Raw genomic sequence first — 16447 nt, 5'->3', positions numbered from 1 at the left:
AGCAGCAGCCACCTGGTTTTGCAGATTATAGATTATCAATTGGAAGAGTACAAGTCTTCCAGGTCCATGGATTAATGGAATTTTTTTTTTAAATGCTTATTAAAAGCCAGCAAAATAAAACAAAGAAGTATCCAAATAATATATGTAATCTCAATATAAAAATTGGATGCTACTGTGCACTTTGTAATTGTTTTTTTATTTGTGATGCAATTTGAGATTCTCAGGGAAGTATCACAAACCACTAAGAGGGGTATTCAATATGAAACGTAAACTTCGCTGTCGAAGTTTACGTTTCATATCGGAGTTTTTACCTGCGTTAAAGTATCGGGCGCGCGCCCGCTTATCCCCCTATTCAATATGAAATGAACGAAAACGGGAGCCTCCGAAGTTGGATTTGCGTAAAGTTACGAATTTTTCCTTAAAAAAATTGTAGGACCCCCCTAAAAAGTTGTAAAAACATGGGGGATCACTATGGGTACCCCCGTTTTAGCCTTTAAATGAAAGTCGGGGATTTAAATAGCCGCAGCAGGTGTTTTTTCCCGACATTGAAGAAGTGTTGCAGAAGAGCACTTAGGTTATTTTTTTCGTTTTTTTTAGTGGTCCCATCAAATTTGGGGTACATGAAAATGGGTACTAGCATATTTTTAAGTCCCTAAAGTAAGTTTTTAAAAATTCTGCAATTGTGCACCTGCCGCTATAAATCTATTCTAGAATACACCTGCCGCATACATGCAGAATAGCCCTGAACCTATTTCCCTATTGTTAATCAATTTTTTCACCCCAATTTTTTTATTATTTTTTTGGGGTGTCCCTATTTTTTTTTTTACATTTTTTTTGACACAGTTCTTTTTTAAATGTCATTCCCAGTGGTGCAGGCTATTTTTTTAAAGCCTGCACCCCTAAACCCCAATTCTGCACTTTTTTTTCGACACCTATTCAATGGTGAAAAGTTATCCCCGTTTTTTATCGCAGACTTTACAAAACGTCTTTGAAATTGAATACGGTGTAAAACTAAAACCTGCGATAATGACGTCATAGGTGCGATATTAACGCAAAAACTATGTTTTCGCTCCCATATTGAATACCCCTCTAAACTGGCTAAAAAAAAAAAAAAAAGTGTGTGTTTTTCTTATTTCAAATACAGCCGAGAAATTGTTTTTGTTTTCAAAAATATGTTAATAAGTTTGTAGCCTATTTTTGAACAATTAAATAAATATTTTACTGAAAAAACACACACACAGCCCCCTAGGGTATGTCTCACATCCGGCTCCCCACAAAAGTCCTCCATTGTAAAATTACCTTCTGCCCCAAAGTGTCAAAAAATTCTGCAGCATCAACAGATGGCCCAAACACAAGCGTCCATAGCTCTGCATAGTCCCCCACCAAGTGTCACTGTATACCTGTAAGCCTGCCTTACCCACAGGGTAACTTTTTTTGGCAGCATAATTTCGGCAGCACTATAACTACTCGGCAGGGAGCAGAATGGATCTCCTCTGAAATCACTGGGGGATGCAACAGTGTCAGCGAAAGTCCAGCTGACCACGGTCGTGTCCCATGCGACCATGCCAGGTGACGGCTTAAAGTGTATTCACAACAAATTCGAAACCAATATACATGACAAATGAGAATATATGGAGTGAATACGCAGCTTGTTGAGGGACGGCTGTCCCAATAAGATACTGTATGTATATAGTCCAATGGACTTATTCTGATTGACACCGAATGGTCAGAGTGACTTAACACAGTGCGCTGGAAGACAGCTGTGAATCTGCCGACATTTTAAAATATGACCCACCGGTCTATTCATTATTCAATGATTATTCATACCACAGACGATGGGATCTAGTTACCTACATTAAATACATATGTTGCAACTAGCAATAGAACACCCGGACACTGTAATAAGTAAAGGGATAACATTTGCAACAGTCTAAAGTGAAGAACCACATCACAGATTGAGACAGAAATGTCATCTGTTGGATACACTAAAGGACTAGAAAGTGAGTAGACACCTTAGGTTTTAATTCTTATTTATTTCACATATCCTTATCTATTATCACTACATTATTTTATACTTTGCTGCCAACACTTATATATTAAAGGTAATTTAATAAAAGTTAAGTTTTAAATCAATTAGAGATATTCACACTGATCTATAAGACTGTATAAGGGGTAGTGCACTGGGTAAAATAACCCCTTAACCCTTTTTTCTTCTCTGTAATAACTACTTAAAGTCGCCTGGTCCTCTTCCAAACGAACCTATTTTTAACCCCTTCTACTGGTAATAGGTTTATCCAATCTAAAGTCTCCGTAAATAAATTGATGTCCATGCGTTTATGGCTGCTAGAATCTCATGAGAAGACTTGGCATACGGTATTAACCTCGGTCAACGTGTAAGGAGGGTAAATCTGTCTAAAACCCCCGGTATCTAATGAGTAGTATAAGAAAAGATAACCAAACACAAGTGTTAGAAATTAGATTACACCATGTAATTGAATGGCAGTATTAGTATTTACGCTTGTATTAGTTCCATTAATTAAAGAAGCCTTTACTAACATAGGGGAAGATGTATCAAATCTTCTAATGGAGAAGTGGACAAGCTGAGGTTACCCATAGCAACCAATTAGCTTTTATCATTTTAAAGAATGTACTTGATAAATGCTAGCTAGTAACTGATTGGTTGCTATGGGCTACCGTACTCTTTACAAGATTTGATACATTTCCCCAACTGTTCTATAGGCGCCAGTTTCCAAGTTTCCCATCTGTAGGCGAGTAGTGTGGGTATGAATTACTTATACCCCTTCTGAGTAAAGGAGACATCACCTGGAAAGGTCCCAAGTGTTCCCTTAAGCTCATGGTGATCTCTTCAAAGTCTACAAATTTCTACTCTGTGAGCAGTGGCACACCTTCATTAAGGGGGTGATACTGAGACGGATGCATTCTTGAAAATGGACGCATCTCCCAATTTCGAATCGATTGCGCATGCGTCCGATACACAGAACGTGGTGTGCACTCTGCGGCCGAAATAGCTGCGTCCGTGTTGCATCTTGAGCAAACGTAGACTAAAATGAAATAGATGCTCATTGGCGGCAAGTATTTAGACCTGCTGACAGTGCCATGGGCGTGTACGACGACTTCCACGTGAAAAGTTACGTGTGTGGACGCAGTTGGGGCGCCTGTATCTGTTGGATCTCGTGCACACACGATAGGGTTTGTGCAAGTGCCAATACTAATGATGACACTAGAACAGTGGGCGACTCAGTTTGGCCATTGGTGGTATTGGCATATGAAAGAAAGTACAATGCGGTGGCCGTAGGGAAGAGTGGCCGCAGAATAACGCCCAAAATGTTTTTCTTGGTAGGATGCGAATAAAGATATCCTACTCTGTGTCCTATGGGAAATCAATATATAGGCCATTGGTAAGTGTGAACTGGAAACTGGTTAATTATGGTATTGCCAGGATTCCAAGACCTTGGTCTACAAGATGACGACATCTTTCACTTGTTAGTGGAATCTCACTTTGCCCCAGTTGGGGATGGTTTTATATCAGTTTGAATTTTCACCATTTCTCTTAGTTCTTGTAAGTTCATTAGAGCAGGCCTGGCCAACGAGTGTCTTTCCAGCTGATTTGACACTACAAGTCCCAGCATGCTTAAGTAACTAATCGGTAGAGAGCAACAGGTTGGCCAGGCCTGCACTAGTGTGATATTCTGGTCATTTATATGCCAGCCATTGTATGAGGGTGACAGTACTGGGAGAGGAAGTCTGGAGAATGGGGATGTCGCCTACACCACTGATGAGCCTATTCTACAAGTAAGCTCTCCTTCTGTGGAGCACTTTCCCCCACTAAGAATACATATATGCTGTATACGCATCATGCACTCCTTTCCTCTTACGTGAAGATTTCCATGTACGAAGATAACACACCATAATATATTTTTCCATGCCCCTCTGGCACATCATAATCCTTGAGCATAGTGAGGCACCTACAGCTTCTCTGACGTCTGGGGAAGAACATTACAGCGATAAGGAGCATTTCTGACATCTGCTCATCGTTCATAGACCAGACTCCCATCATTCTGGACATATTTTAATTGACTATGCACGGGAGCATTTTAAATTTTTGACACTATTTTGCCATTTACCAATATAGTCATCTGGGTTTGTATTTCCATCTGAGTCACGTGTGTGTTCTGTAATAAGTGTTTACTACTCACCTGTGCCGATATCTTTAGGTATTTCCTCCTCCTTACACTGATGGTAACCCCTCACATACGTCTCTTCTACCTTAACATCAGTCATATCTTCAGCCTAATTAACCAAGACAGCAATAAAATAACCCTATAAGTATATCACGAATGGAGATGAAATTGTAGCATGCCAGTGTATATATTGCACACAGTTGCTCTACAGATTACTTAGTGAAAAACAACTTGGTGTTTAAGTATTTGCATGAGACCAGTGTTTGCTCTTAGGATGTATAGCGCGTCTTTTACCCAATCAAGAGGACAGGACCCATAGGACACCCTCTGCCAATCTGATGCTTCTAACATGGGCTAGCTGTTCTGCCATCAAATCAGCAGAGGAGAGGAGACTTTGGAGTGTTGCTCTCCAGCCCTCACTTCTGCAAACAGGATCCAGTGTGGACTCCTGCAGTAGTATAGCTGATCAGCAGGCAGAGAAAAACTAGTCAGGTATCAGGACGTGTGTGTTAAAGAATTATAACGCTGTGGAGTGCAACACGTGCTCCATCTACAGGGTATTAGGTAATGGCTGCTTGTCTGCACTGCTAAACTGAGAACAGGCAGAAGGACTGTATAGTGGTAGGCAGATACAAGCCTGTTATTTCTTAGGATGTGTTAAAGTTGGAAATTAAAAGGTGGAATAATAATAAAAAAAAAATACAAATCTGTGAAAGAGCTGCAGTAACTAAGTGCTTGTGGGCAGAGGTTTGATGCCATAAGCATGTGCGGGTTTTGATGGTTATTATAATGGCTCTTGGGGAGGTGTGAGGACATATGGCAGATTTAATGGGCGTATAAAGGATATGGAGTGACCTGTGTGCATGTGGGGGAATCTGAAAGGTATTTAAGGAACATGCGGGAAGGTCTGAAGGACATTTAAGGGGCTCATGGGGAGACCTGATGGCATGTTGGTAGATTTGTTGACCTGTAGAGATTTGTGAAGGAAATTTTATGGGGCAAAACCATAAAATGTGATTTGACACAAAAACAATGAAATGGCGATAATTGGAAACTGTAAACCCCATCTACCCGATTCTCCTGTGGGGTCCTGTGATTCTTCTCTGTACAATCCTGTGTATAAAGAGAACGGGGACATCTCTCTGGGGTATCTCTGTTACTGGATCCATCTGTAGGAGACACACAGTGGCTGAATACATTGTATATATGTGATTATCAGGTGATGTCTGTAGCAAGGGGGCCCTCAAAATTGACCTCCATAATAAATTAAAGTCTCCTCTTACCCAGTGATGTGAGGGGCCGGTGATTCTCCATCATAATGTCTGTGTACAGACCTTTGTGTTCTTTTAAATATTCTCCCTCCTGCATTGAGAAATAAACAGTGAAATCCTGACACAAACAATGATACAGTCATCACCCAGACACATCCCCTGGTGTTACTGTATAATGCCCCATTCCCAGCAGTCACCTCTCCAATCATCACCCAGACACATCCCCTGGTGTTACTGTATAGTGCCCCATTCCCAGCAGTCACCTCTCCAATCATCACCCAGACACATCCCCTGGTGTTACTGTATAATGCCCCATTCCCAGCAGTCACCTCTCCAGTCATCACCCAGACACATCCCCTGGTGTTACTGTATAATGTCCCATTCCCAGCAGTCACCTCTCCAGTCATCACCAAGACACATCCCCTGGTGTTACTGTATAATGTCCCATTCCCAGCAGTCACCTCTCCAGTCATCACCCAGACACATCCCCTGGTGTTACTGTATAATGCCCCATTCCCAGCAGTCACCTCTCCAGTCATCACTCAGACACATCCCCTGGTGTTACTGTATAATGCCCCATTCCCAGCAGTCACCCCTCCAGTCATCACCCAGACTCATCCCCTGGTGTTACTGTATAATGTCCCATTCCCAGCAGTCACATCTCCAGTCATCACCCCCTGGTGTTACTGTATAATGTCCCATTCCCAGCAGTCACCTCTCCAGTCATCACCCAGACACATCCCCTGGTGTTACTGTATAATGTCCTATTCCCAGCAGTCACCTCTCCAGTCATCACCCAGACACATCCCCTGGTGTTACTGTATAATGTCCCATTCCCAGCAGTCACCTCTCCAGTCATCACCAAGACACATCCCCTGGTGTTACTATATAATGTCCCATTCCCAGCAGTCACCTCTCCAGTCATCACCCAGACACATCCCCTGGTGTTACTGTATAATGCCCCATTCCCAGCAGTCACCTCTCCAGTCATCACCCAGACACATCCCCTGGTGTTACTGTATAATGTCCTATTCCCAGCAGTCACCCCTCCAGTCATCACCCAGACTCATCCCCTGGTGTTACTGTATAATGTCCCATTCCCAGCAGTCACATCTCCAGTCATCACCCCCTGGTGTTACTGTATAATGTCCCATTCCCAGCAGTCACCTCTCCAGTCATCACCCAGACACATCCCCTGGTGTTACTGTATAATGCCCCATTCCCAGCAGTCACCTCTCCAGTCATCACCCAGACACATCCCCTGGTGTTACTGTATAATGCCCCATTCCCAGCAGTCACCCCTCCAGTCATCACCCAGACTCATCCCCTGGTGTTACTGTATAATGTCCCATTCCCAGCAGTCACATCTCCAGTCATCACCCCCTGGTGTTACTGTATAATGTCCCATTCCCAGCAGTCACCTCTCCAGTCATCACCCAGACACATCCCCTGGTGTTACTGTATAATGTCCTATTCCCAGCAGTCACCTCTCCAGTCATCACCCAGACACATCCCCTGGTGTTACTGTATAATGCCCCATTCCCAGCAGTCACCTCTCCAGTCATCACCAAGACACATCCCCTGGTGTTACTGTATAATGTCCCATTCCCAGCAGTCACCTCTCCAGTCATCACCCAGACACATCCCCTGGTGTTACTGTATAATGCCCCATTCCCAGCAGTCACCCCTCCAGTCATCACCCAGACTCATCCCCTGGTGTTACTGTATAATGTCCCATTCCCAGCAGTCACATCTCCAGTCATCACCCCCTGGTGTTACTGTATAATGTCCTATTCCCAGCAGTCACCTCTCCAGTCATCACCCAGACACATCCCCTGGTGTTACTGTATAATGTCCCATTCCCAGCAGTCACCTCTCCAGTCATCACCCAGACACATCCCCTGGTGTTACTGTATAATTTCCCATTCCCAGCAGTCACCACCCAGACACATCCCCTGGTGTTACTGTATAATGTCCCATTCCCAGCAGTCACCTCTCCAGTCATCACCCAGACACAGCCCCTGGTGTTACTGTATAATGTTCCATTCCCAGCAGTCACCTCTCCAGTCATCACCCAGACACATTCCCTGGTGTTACTGTATAATGTCCCATTCCCAGCAGTCACCTCTCCAGTCAGCAGCTGAATGATCTTGTTGGTGAGTTCCAGGATCTTCTGGTCATTGTCTCTCTCCTGTATCAGTGAGTGAGGTGGAGGCACCGTGATGGGGCTCTGGGTCCTCCTCAGTCCTCCTGATACACAGGTACGGCTGCTTTGTGTCACTCGCTCACCGAATGTCTTCTTCACTGCCGCGTAATCCTGTGTAATGAGGGAGACATCAAGAAAAGGCTATTTTATGGCATTGTTTTTTTTTTTTTTTTTTTAGGAGTTTTATATGCATAATATACAAATGTCGGTTTTACAAATGCAGTCCATATTCTATCTGTAACTACTTGATATAGAGAGGAAAGTTTGTGGCACCTCTCCCACAGCTCCTTTCATATTACCCACTTAAAGGGATAATTTTTATTTTTTTTTCAAAAAACCACCCAGAAATTGTGTTTTTTATGATTGAATTAGGTGAAGAACATCTATTTAAAACGTATCCAACACTATATTATTATTTTTTTAAACATAGTACATTAACATCGATTGATATATATCGATGACCGATATAATAAGACTATCGATGATTGAAACATCACAATGGTCGCTATGTTCCGATCATCGATAGTCTGATATATATATCGAGATTTCCTCTGAGCAGCCACCAGGTATACACTGGGGGGGTTGAAGGGTGGCTCATTTACATTTCCCCAGCAGCATGGTCTGGTGGTCCTGCCCGATCAGCAGTAATCGACAGCACGGCAGACACTGGAGGGGGGGAGCAGGGATGCAGAGGGGCCGGGAGGTCCCTCTGCTATTGGCGGCTTCTGGAACATTATCTTCCCGGCAGCCGCCCACTGTGCGTCTCTAACTGGTCGCATTGTTTGTGACTATGTCAGTTAACGCACAGCCTTGCGTGGTTGCAAACGATGCGACCATGCCAGGCAAGTGGCTAAGAATCGATAAAAATAAAAAAGAATTCGAAAGAAAGTGAAACATGGGAAGTTTGTCAGGGAGCCCTTAAAGAGAATGTAGAAAAAAAAAAATCTTTATTGATATGTATGAAAATTAACAAACAGGCAAAATATCAAAAGGGGGAGAGAATGAACATATTACACATAGGGAAAACAGTGATTAAAAGTGATGGGAACTACAAATCAGCTATACTGATGACAGCTATAGATTAAGTGCATTACAATCCTGTATTTAAACCATATTTGTGAATTCTTTTTCGATTTCCCTTTCATCCTTTGATGTGCATAGAGGTATACTGTTGATGGAGGTATAAGCATCAGTTGAATGTCAGTAGGCTTTTTTTTTTTTTTTTTTGCAGACAGTGATAGGTGTAATATCAGAGTATCATTTAGCCCTGCATAGAATACTGTTCTAGGTATTTGTATGTAAGTATTATAGTGTTCATTCTAGCACCCTGCACCTGTTACAACCCTTGTAATGCCCATTTCCTGCCTGGGGTGTCACTCTCTGCTCTGATGCTTCTAGCACACAAACGGAATCCCGACAGCCGGCTTCCTGACTGCTTTATCCCAGCGTGGGATAAAATGACCGGTGTCTATAGCTAGAGCCTGTCATTTTCCCGACCCTGTTCACCTCCTAACTGGCCCTACGGAGGACATGTAAGCACAATTTGCTTAATTTAATCGTTTATTAAAAATTAAGAAACTTTTGGCCTAAGGGCGTCATGCATGGTTTAACTGTATTTCCACCACTACCAATGTGTTCTGGTTTAGTGAAGTCAGCTCACCCAAGTGGGTAATGAGATGAAACTACTTCCCTCTTATGTCACGCACAATGCGTGATCAATTAGTCTGGCTGTCCATGTTACAACACTGGGACCTGCTCCATGCACAGAGCAAAACACTACAACCAAAACTAAAACTGTGAGCTGTACCAAACACAATGACAGGTAAGTCCCTGTGATATTAAGAGATATAATAGTGATGTCATTGTAACACTCCCTCACCTCCCCAGTCAGGTCCCTGTGTTATACCACTTTTACACCCAAGTCCTGGGTCTGACCCGGTATTTGGAACACTGGGCCTGATTCAGGTTGGTTCGCAAGGTTGCGTTCGCACGCAGCCAGCCGATGTTTGCAATCTGCGCATGAGTATAAGACGCAGTGAGTGTGCGCGAACCGGCCACTGCGATCAGGAAGCAATCGCAGTGAGCACGCAGAGTCTTCACACAGTGATTGTCAGGAAATGACCGCTTGAGGGTGGTAACGGGGGCTGGTCAGAGAAATGCAGGTGTGCCTGGGCGTTTAAACGCTGTTACAGGGGCGTTAATTAAGCCCCTGTGATAGCATACACTGGCAGTAGTCTAGATGGCGACAGGGAGTTTAGCAGTTTCTGCAGTAGGGTCAGGTCAACCACAAATGTGCGTATGGGTTCGATGTTACTCAATGGTACCGATGTTTTCACTGACTTGCGGATGCATGTCATGGAAGTGGGCGGCTTTATACAGTGGTGGGCGTCTTGGTATAGTGCTGCGGTTGGCGTGCGATTGCATTCATTAGCATATTTTGGCAGCGAGCGGGGTGCGTGCGAACGAAGCCTTGCGAACCATCCTGAATCAGGCCCAACTGTTCCAAACTGGGTCAGACCCGGGACAGCTCCCATTTAGACTGTGGCGCCGACCTAGGTTATTCCCGTGTCGGAGCTGTTCAAACTGCACACGGATGGAGTGGAACTGGTCTGCTGGTGCTTGAAGATGACAATCTCCAAGCACCGGAAAATCCGGAAATAACCAGACTGTAGACCAGGGCTCGACAAATCCCAGGGGCCAGGTAGCATTGGCTACCAGATTTTGCTGCCTGGCTACTAGATTTTGCAGTGAGGGAGGAAGCAGATCCTCATCAGCTCCGGCGGAGATTCATGCCTATAGTATTGCGGTGTTCATATCATGCACAGGAGTGCATGTGCTGAGTGTCGCCTGCTGTGACTGCTGTGCCTGTGTCCGTCCCGGCCTGGGCTGACGACTCCTCTCCATCCTGGCCTGCTCTGATCCCTGCTGTCTGTCCCAGTCTACGCTGATCCTCCTGTACATCATGGCTGTCTCCTATCTCCGGCTGCATAGAGCTCTGCGGTAGTAGAGTCTATGCGTGGCCAGGGATTGCGGAGCAGCTTCAGAGGGATAGTGTTGTGAACACGTGGGAGAGGGGGGTTTTGCTGTACTTTCTGGCACCATTGGTTTATGTGAAATGTGGTCCGTTATTACTGGAGGGTGGAGCAGGGGAGCTGTGCAGAGCAGTGAGGGAGCCTCCACTTTACTGTATACATTCAACTGTGACCATTTTGTGGACTAGTATAGTGTGTATAACAGTTACATAACACACAGAGCTGTGCTCACTCACTCCTGTAATATTTTTTTGGGGGGCGGTGGTCTGGCTCCTACAATTTCATCCTGGCTCCTAGATTTTAGATTTGTCAAGCCCTGCTGTAAACGGGACCCGGATCGGACAACCTGGGTAACCCGTTTACACTGCAGGTTACACGGGTCGTTCCCGCATTAAACCCTGCAAATTACCCGGGTTGGATTGCCGGGTCACTTGACCGGGAATCCAACCCTAGCTCCTTTTACACCTAGCTGTGGTGAAGAAGTAATAGAGATAATCATGATGTCACTGTGACACTACCAGACTCCCTCACCTCCCCAGTCAGGTCCCTGTGTTAGTAATAGAGATAATAGTGATGTCACTGTGACACTCCCAGAATCCCTGTGTTAGTAATAGATATAATAGTGATGTCACTGTGACACTCCCAGACTCCCTCATCTCCCCAGTCAGGTCCCTGTGTTAGTAATAGATATAATAGTGATGTCACTGTGACACTCCCAGACTCCCTCATCTCCCCAGTCAGGTCCCTGTGTTAGTAATAGAGATAATAGTGATGTCACTGTGACACTCCCAGAATCCCTGTGTTAGTAATAGATATAATAGTGATGTCACTGTGACACTCCCAGACTCCCTCATCTCCCCAGTCAGGTCCCTGTGTTAGTAATAGAGATAATAGTGATGTCACTGTGACACTCCCAGACTCCCTCACCTCTCCAGTCAGGTCCCTGTGTTAGTAATAGAGATAATAGTGATGTCACTGTGACACTCTCAGACTCCCTCACCTCCCCAGTCATGTCCCTGTGTTAGTAATAGAGATAATAGTGATGTCACTGTGACACTCCCAGACTCCCTCACCTCCCCAGTCAGCAGGTAGATGATCTCAAGGGTGAGCTTTAATATCCTCTTATTTATGTGACTCCTGTCCTTGTCCATCCTTAGTGATCAGTGATTTATACAGGATGCATCTCATTCTCACTTCTAGTAAAGACTCTGATTTCTTGCAGCTCAATTGTCTAGGGATAAACAAAATAATAAATATCACAGAGTACACACACACACACACACACATCATTCAAATACGAAATACTGAGTGGCCAGTAAGTCTCCTCTTTCCTTGCGCTATAGAGCCCTGGTCAGTGTTTCTCAGAAGTTCCTCTGATCCAGCTTCAAGAGACAACTCTGAGACCTTCAAACAATGTTGTATTGGTTAACTTTAATCACACACCTGATACACTGACCACTATACACCGGTCACATTGATATCACACACCTGATACACACTGATCAGGTAAGAAAAATATTGCAAAAATATAGTGTTCCAGCTAGAATGCAAGCAGAGCAGGGCAGGGCATTGAGGGACCCAGCAAAGGGGGCGTAGGCAACCCAGGGAGGGGCGTGTCCTTGTGACATGCCTCCAATTTGTCACACTGGGGCGTGTCCAGCACTTATGGTGGTACTGGGATTCCACCAAGCTCTCCCCTTACCGTGAATAGATGCCGTGCGCACACACCATCAATTCACCCAGCGGTGATCGGTCACTACAACTTTTCACACCCACAGGATGCTGCGGTCTGCGGGTGGAGAATTCTCAGGGCAGGCTGTTTTAGTGGTGCACCACCAAAAGGGCAGGGTGCATTTTGCCCTTTTTAAAATCGGGCAGGATGAGGCACCCCACTAAAACGGCCTAGTGGAAACACTAAAAATATAGTTTGCATAGGTGCATACATTTGGAATCTATGCACATATAAATATACATCTAATATTATATAATAATAGATCCATGGAATAATCTCCCAGCAGGTGTTGTGAACAAATGCAGAAAAAGAATTAAAAAACGCAAGTGACAGAGAGATATTTCTATTGTTTCACCTAACAAAGTAAAAAATACATAAACAAATATGTGGTAGTAAATATTAATATACCACACATACAACAAAGAAAAATTTAGGCATGTACCAGGAAATAAGCTCTGTAATGATGGATAACATACAGTAAGTGGGACTATGGATGCTGTAATGAATAAATGCTCTGATATTAGTTTTACTAGTGCTCAAATACTGGTGAAATAAAACAGGGACGTCGCTCACTATATTCTATATCAAAACTAAATATTGTACTATACACCTGTCACTGATGCAATATAAAGAAGATAAATACATTCAGAAGATAAACCACTAGTTCCAGGGTAATAGAATTTGAGTGGACATAATTGGAGGGACCTCCCAGGGGGAGTGTCACAGTACGGTTCCCTGAAGCCAGCAACCAATCATTTTGCTGGAGCCGACAATGTGACACTGAGGGAGAGGTGGAGCCCGTCACACTGTCAGATCACTATCCATATAGACACTTGCACACTGCTACCCCAAACTACATCAGCCCAAGCTTACACCGTGGGCCTGATTCAGACCCGCTCGCGAGCGCTCGTAAGCGGGTCGATGTTGCCCAAATGCGCATGACGGAGGCGCCTCCGTCGTGCGCATGCGCGAGACCCGAATAACGACGGGGAAGCTGTCGTTATGGGTCTCGCACCAAAGGGGGCGTGCTTCCCATGGGAACGGCTACCGTCTGGGTCCGGCCCCACTGACATCACTAGTGATGTCAGTGGGAGTGATTTTGGCTCTGATAGAGCCAAAATCACTCCAGGGCTTGCGGTCAACGAGACCCTACCGCAAGGGTCTCGTCGCAAGCCCGATGGTCGCGATGGTCTTGACCATCGCGACCATCATCATGGACGCTCGCTATAGCTGTGGGTGGTAACCCACAGCTATGCGAGCGTCCAAGAGGCCGCGTCGCAAAAAAACCCCAAACGCCCTGATTCAGAGCGAGCGCTCTTGTCAGAGCGTCCGGCTCTGAATCAGACCCCAAGTCCCTACAAGTAAAGTTTGCATTACAAAATTAGTTCAAAAGGCAAATTATAACAAACACAGAAGATTATGGATATGCACCTCCTAATACACATAAGACAGCCAGTCTATACACAAGTGCATGTACACCTACAGATGTGTCCTCACAGACCTATCCTCAATAGGCCACACAGTGCGGCTTTCCTGGCGTGAGGGAGCCCCAGTGCAACTCTGCTATCGTTGGGTGTCTTTTTTTGCCAAAAATGCATCTAAATTACAATGTGATGCGACTAGGACGCACCAGCAAACTGTGCTGATTAATTTGATATGTGACACTTGCACACTTAGGCACATTTTTTCCACAAAAAAAAGACATAAAAAAAAAAAAAAGACAGAAAAGACGCCCTGCGCTAGCAGAGTCTCACAGTACCTGGCGCGCTATAGGGGCTTTTTTATGGGACTGCAGCAAAGATGGATAAGGACACATCTGTTTGACAACAAATAGCACACCCACACACATGTGCCATGAATTCAGACAATACTGAACCTCCGCCAGTTACCACAAGTCCTTCCCCTCCCACTGAAACCTACAGCCATGGCCAAAAGTTTTGAGAATGACAAGTATTGGGCTTTTAGTGGCCCAGAATTTGATTGACAGCATGCCAGAGCGAATTGCAGTGGTTATGAAAAAGGGTCAACACTGCAAATAATGACTCTTTGCATAAACTTAATGTAATTGTCAATAATAAAAGCCTTTGACACTTATGAAATGCTTGTAATTTTACTTCAGTATACCATAGTAACAACTGACAAAAAGGTCTAAAAACACTGAAGCAGCAAACTTTGTGAAAACCAATACTTGTGTCATTCTCAAAACTATTGGCCATGGCTGTACACATTCTCCCAATTGCCAAAACTTGCTTACTCTGGCAGTGTAAGATGTTCTCCCTCCCTCACAGTCACCTGCCGAGGTCTTGGGGCTGGTCCTATTTCCTTTCCCTCAGCATTGCTGCACGTCATGGTTACCTCATTACACTCCGCAATATCCCCCTCCCCTTACCAATCCTACTGTCACTGCTGCTCTCACCTGGTATTTTTTTTTTTTTAACCTCAACACCCTATTACTCAGTCATATACACTTTCATATCTCTGATTGATATCTGCTCTCTCCCCTCTGCTGACAGCTAGCACCATCCTGTCTCCTCTGGCCTATTTATCATCAGGCTTTTGTCTAAGGCTGAATTATCAGCTGGGTCTGCTATAAATACATGAAGTGCCCAGGTAACAGTTAATACAGATCTGTGCACGCTCCAGTCTGTCAGTGTCTCTAGGGGCTCCTGTAATTATACCAGTCTTCTCCCACAATTTAGTCACTCTCTATGTTCTACACACTGTTATATGGTTGTCCATTTACAGTCCTACCATCAATAGTGTAGACTGAAGGCACCATCCAATGTACGCTATCGGTAGCATGTGTCCTTGTCTTTCATTATATGTGAGTGTACAGACCCTGCATGTCTATATATTGATAATAATCCCACATATCAGTGTGTGCCAGGAGCTATTATCCCTTATCACTGAACACACCACTCTCCTCTATATAATAATACAACCTATCAGTGTGTACTGGGAGCTGTGTTTTCCCTCATATATCACCGTACAGTCCCCTCTTCCCCTATATAATAATAATATCACATATCAGTGTGTGCTGGGAGCTGTGTTATTCCCCCTCATATATCACTGTACAGCCCCCTCACCTCTATATAATAATAATACCACATATCAGTGTGAGTTGTGAGCTGTGTTATCCCCTCATCATATATCACTGAACAGTCCCCTCTCCCCTATATAATAATAATACCACATATCAGTGTGTGCTGGAAGCTGTGTTATTCCCCCTCATATATCACTATACAGTCCCCTCTCCCCTATATAATAATAACACCACATATCAGTGTGTGCTGGGAGCTGTGTTATTCCCCCTCATATATCACTATACAGTCCCCTCTCCCCTATATAATAATAACACATATCAGTGTGTGCTGGGAGCGGTGTTATTCCCCCTCATATATCACTGTACAGTCCCCTCTCCCCTATATAATAATACCACATATCAGTGTGTGCTGGGGCTGTGTTATATCCCTCATCGTATATCACTGTAGTCTCCTCCCCTCATATAATAATAATACCACATAACAGTGTGTGCTGGGAGCTGTGGTATCTCTCATGTTATATCACTGTACAGTGCCCTCCCCTCTGTATGTATAGGATAATAAATAGTACATTATTGAACACGTTACCTGTATTCCAAGACGTGTCTCTCAAATGGCGGCTGATCTTTTAGCCCGCCCCCTCCGCAGCGTCACTTGTTAAAAGCAGAGGAAACGATGTTACTTATGGCTAATGAGAAATAAAAACATGGCCGCCGTTGACTTTGAGGACACTAAAATAAGGTTCAGCATTTCCTCTAGCGATGAGGCTGTGACCAGTCAGATGCAGCGTCTACTATTTACAAGACGTGCTTCGTATTGCATGCCTCCTCATTGGCTACTCGTGGCGTCAATAATTACATTGAAGGGGGATGAAGCGACCGCAGAAGTACTAGTGACAGTGAGGTGGGAGGAGCCGCCTGTTCAGCCTGGACATACGATTGGCTGATGTGGCATGTGTGGGCG

The 16447-nt window shown here is 44.5% G+C and overlaps 1 protein-coding gene across 1 annotated transcript in view; it reads right to left on the bottom strand.

The window, feature by feature from the left end:
• LOC148508055 (uncharacterized) overlaps positions 1–16133 on the bottom strand; it is a 38507-nt gene extending 22374 nt beyond the window's left edge. The window contains exons 1-6 of the mRNA XM_088445173.1: positions 16073–16133; positions 11785–11942; positions 7599–7790; positions 5486–5564; positions 5274–5371; positions 4218–4311 (exon numbers count right to left, since the gene is read on the bottom strand). Of these exons, the coding sequence (XP_088301299.1) occupies positions 4218–4311; positions 5274–5371; positions 5486–5564; positions 7599–7790; positions 11785–11862 (541 nt within the window). The 5' untranslated portion in view covers positions 11863–11942; positions 16073–16133. The remainder of the gene's footprint in view (positions 1–4217; positions 4312–5273; positions 5372–5485; positions 5565–7598; positions 7791–11784; positions 11943–16072) is intronic.
• Positions 16134–16447: the final 314 nt, after the last annotated feature.

The sequence above is a fragment of the Taudactylus pleione genome, unplaced genomic scaffold (genome assembly GCF_031769625.1).
Source record: "Taudactylus pleione unplaced genomic scaffold, aTauple2 ptg000377l, whole genome shotgun sequence".
NCBI lineage: Eukaryota > Metazoa > Chordata > Amphibia > Anura > Myobatrachidae > Taudactylus > Taudactylus pleione.
This window is presented reverse-complemented; position numbering and strand designations above follow the sequence as displayed.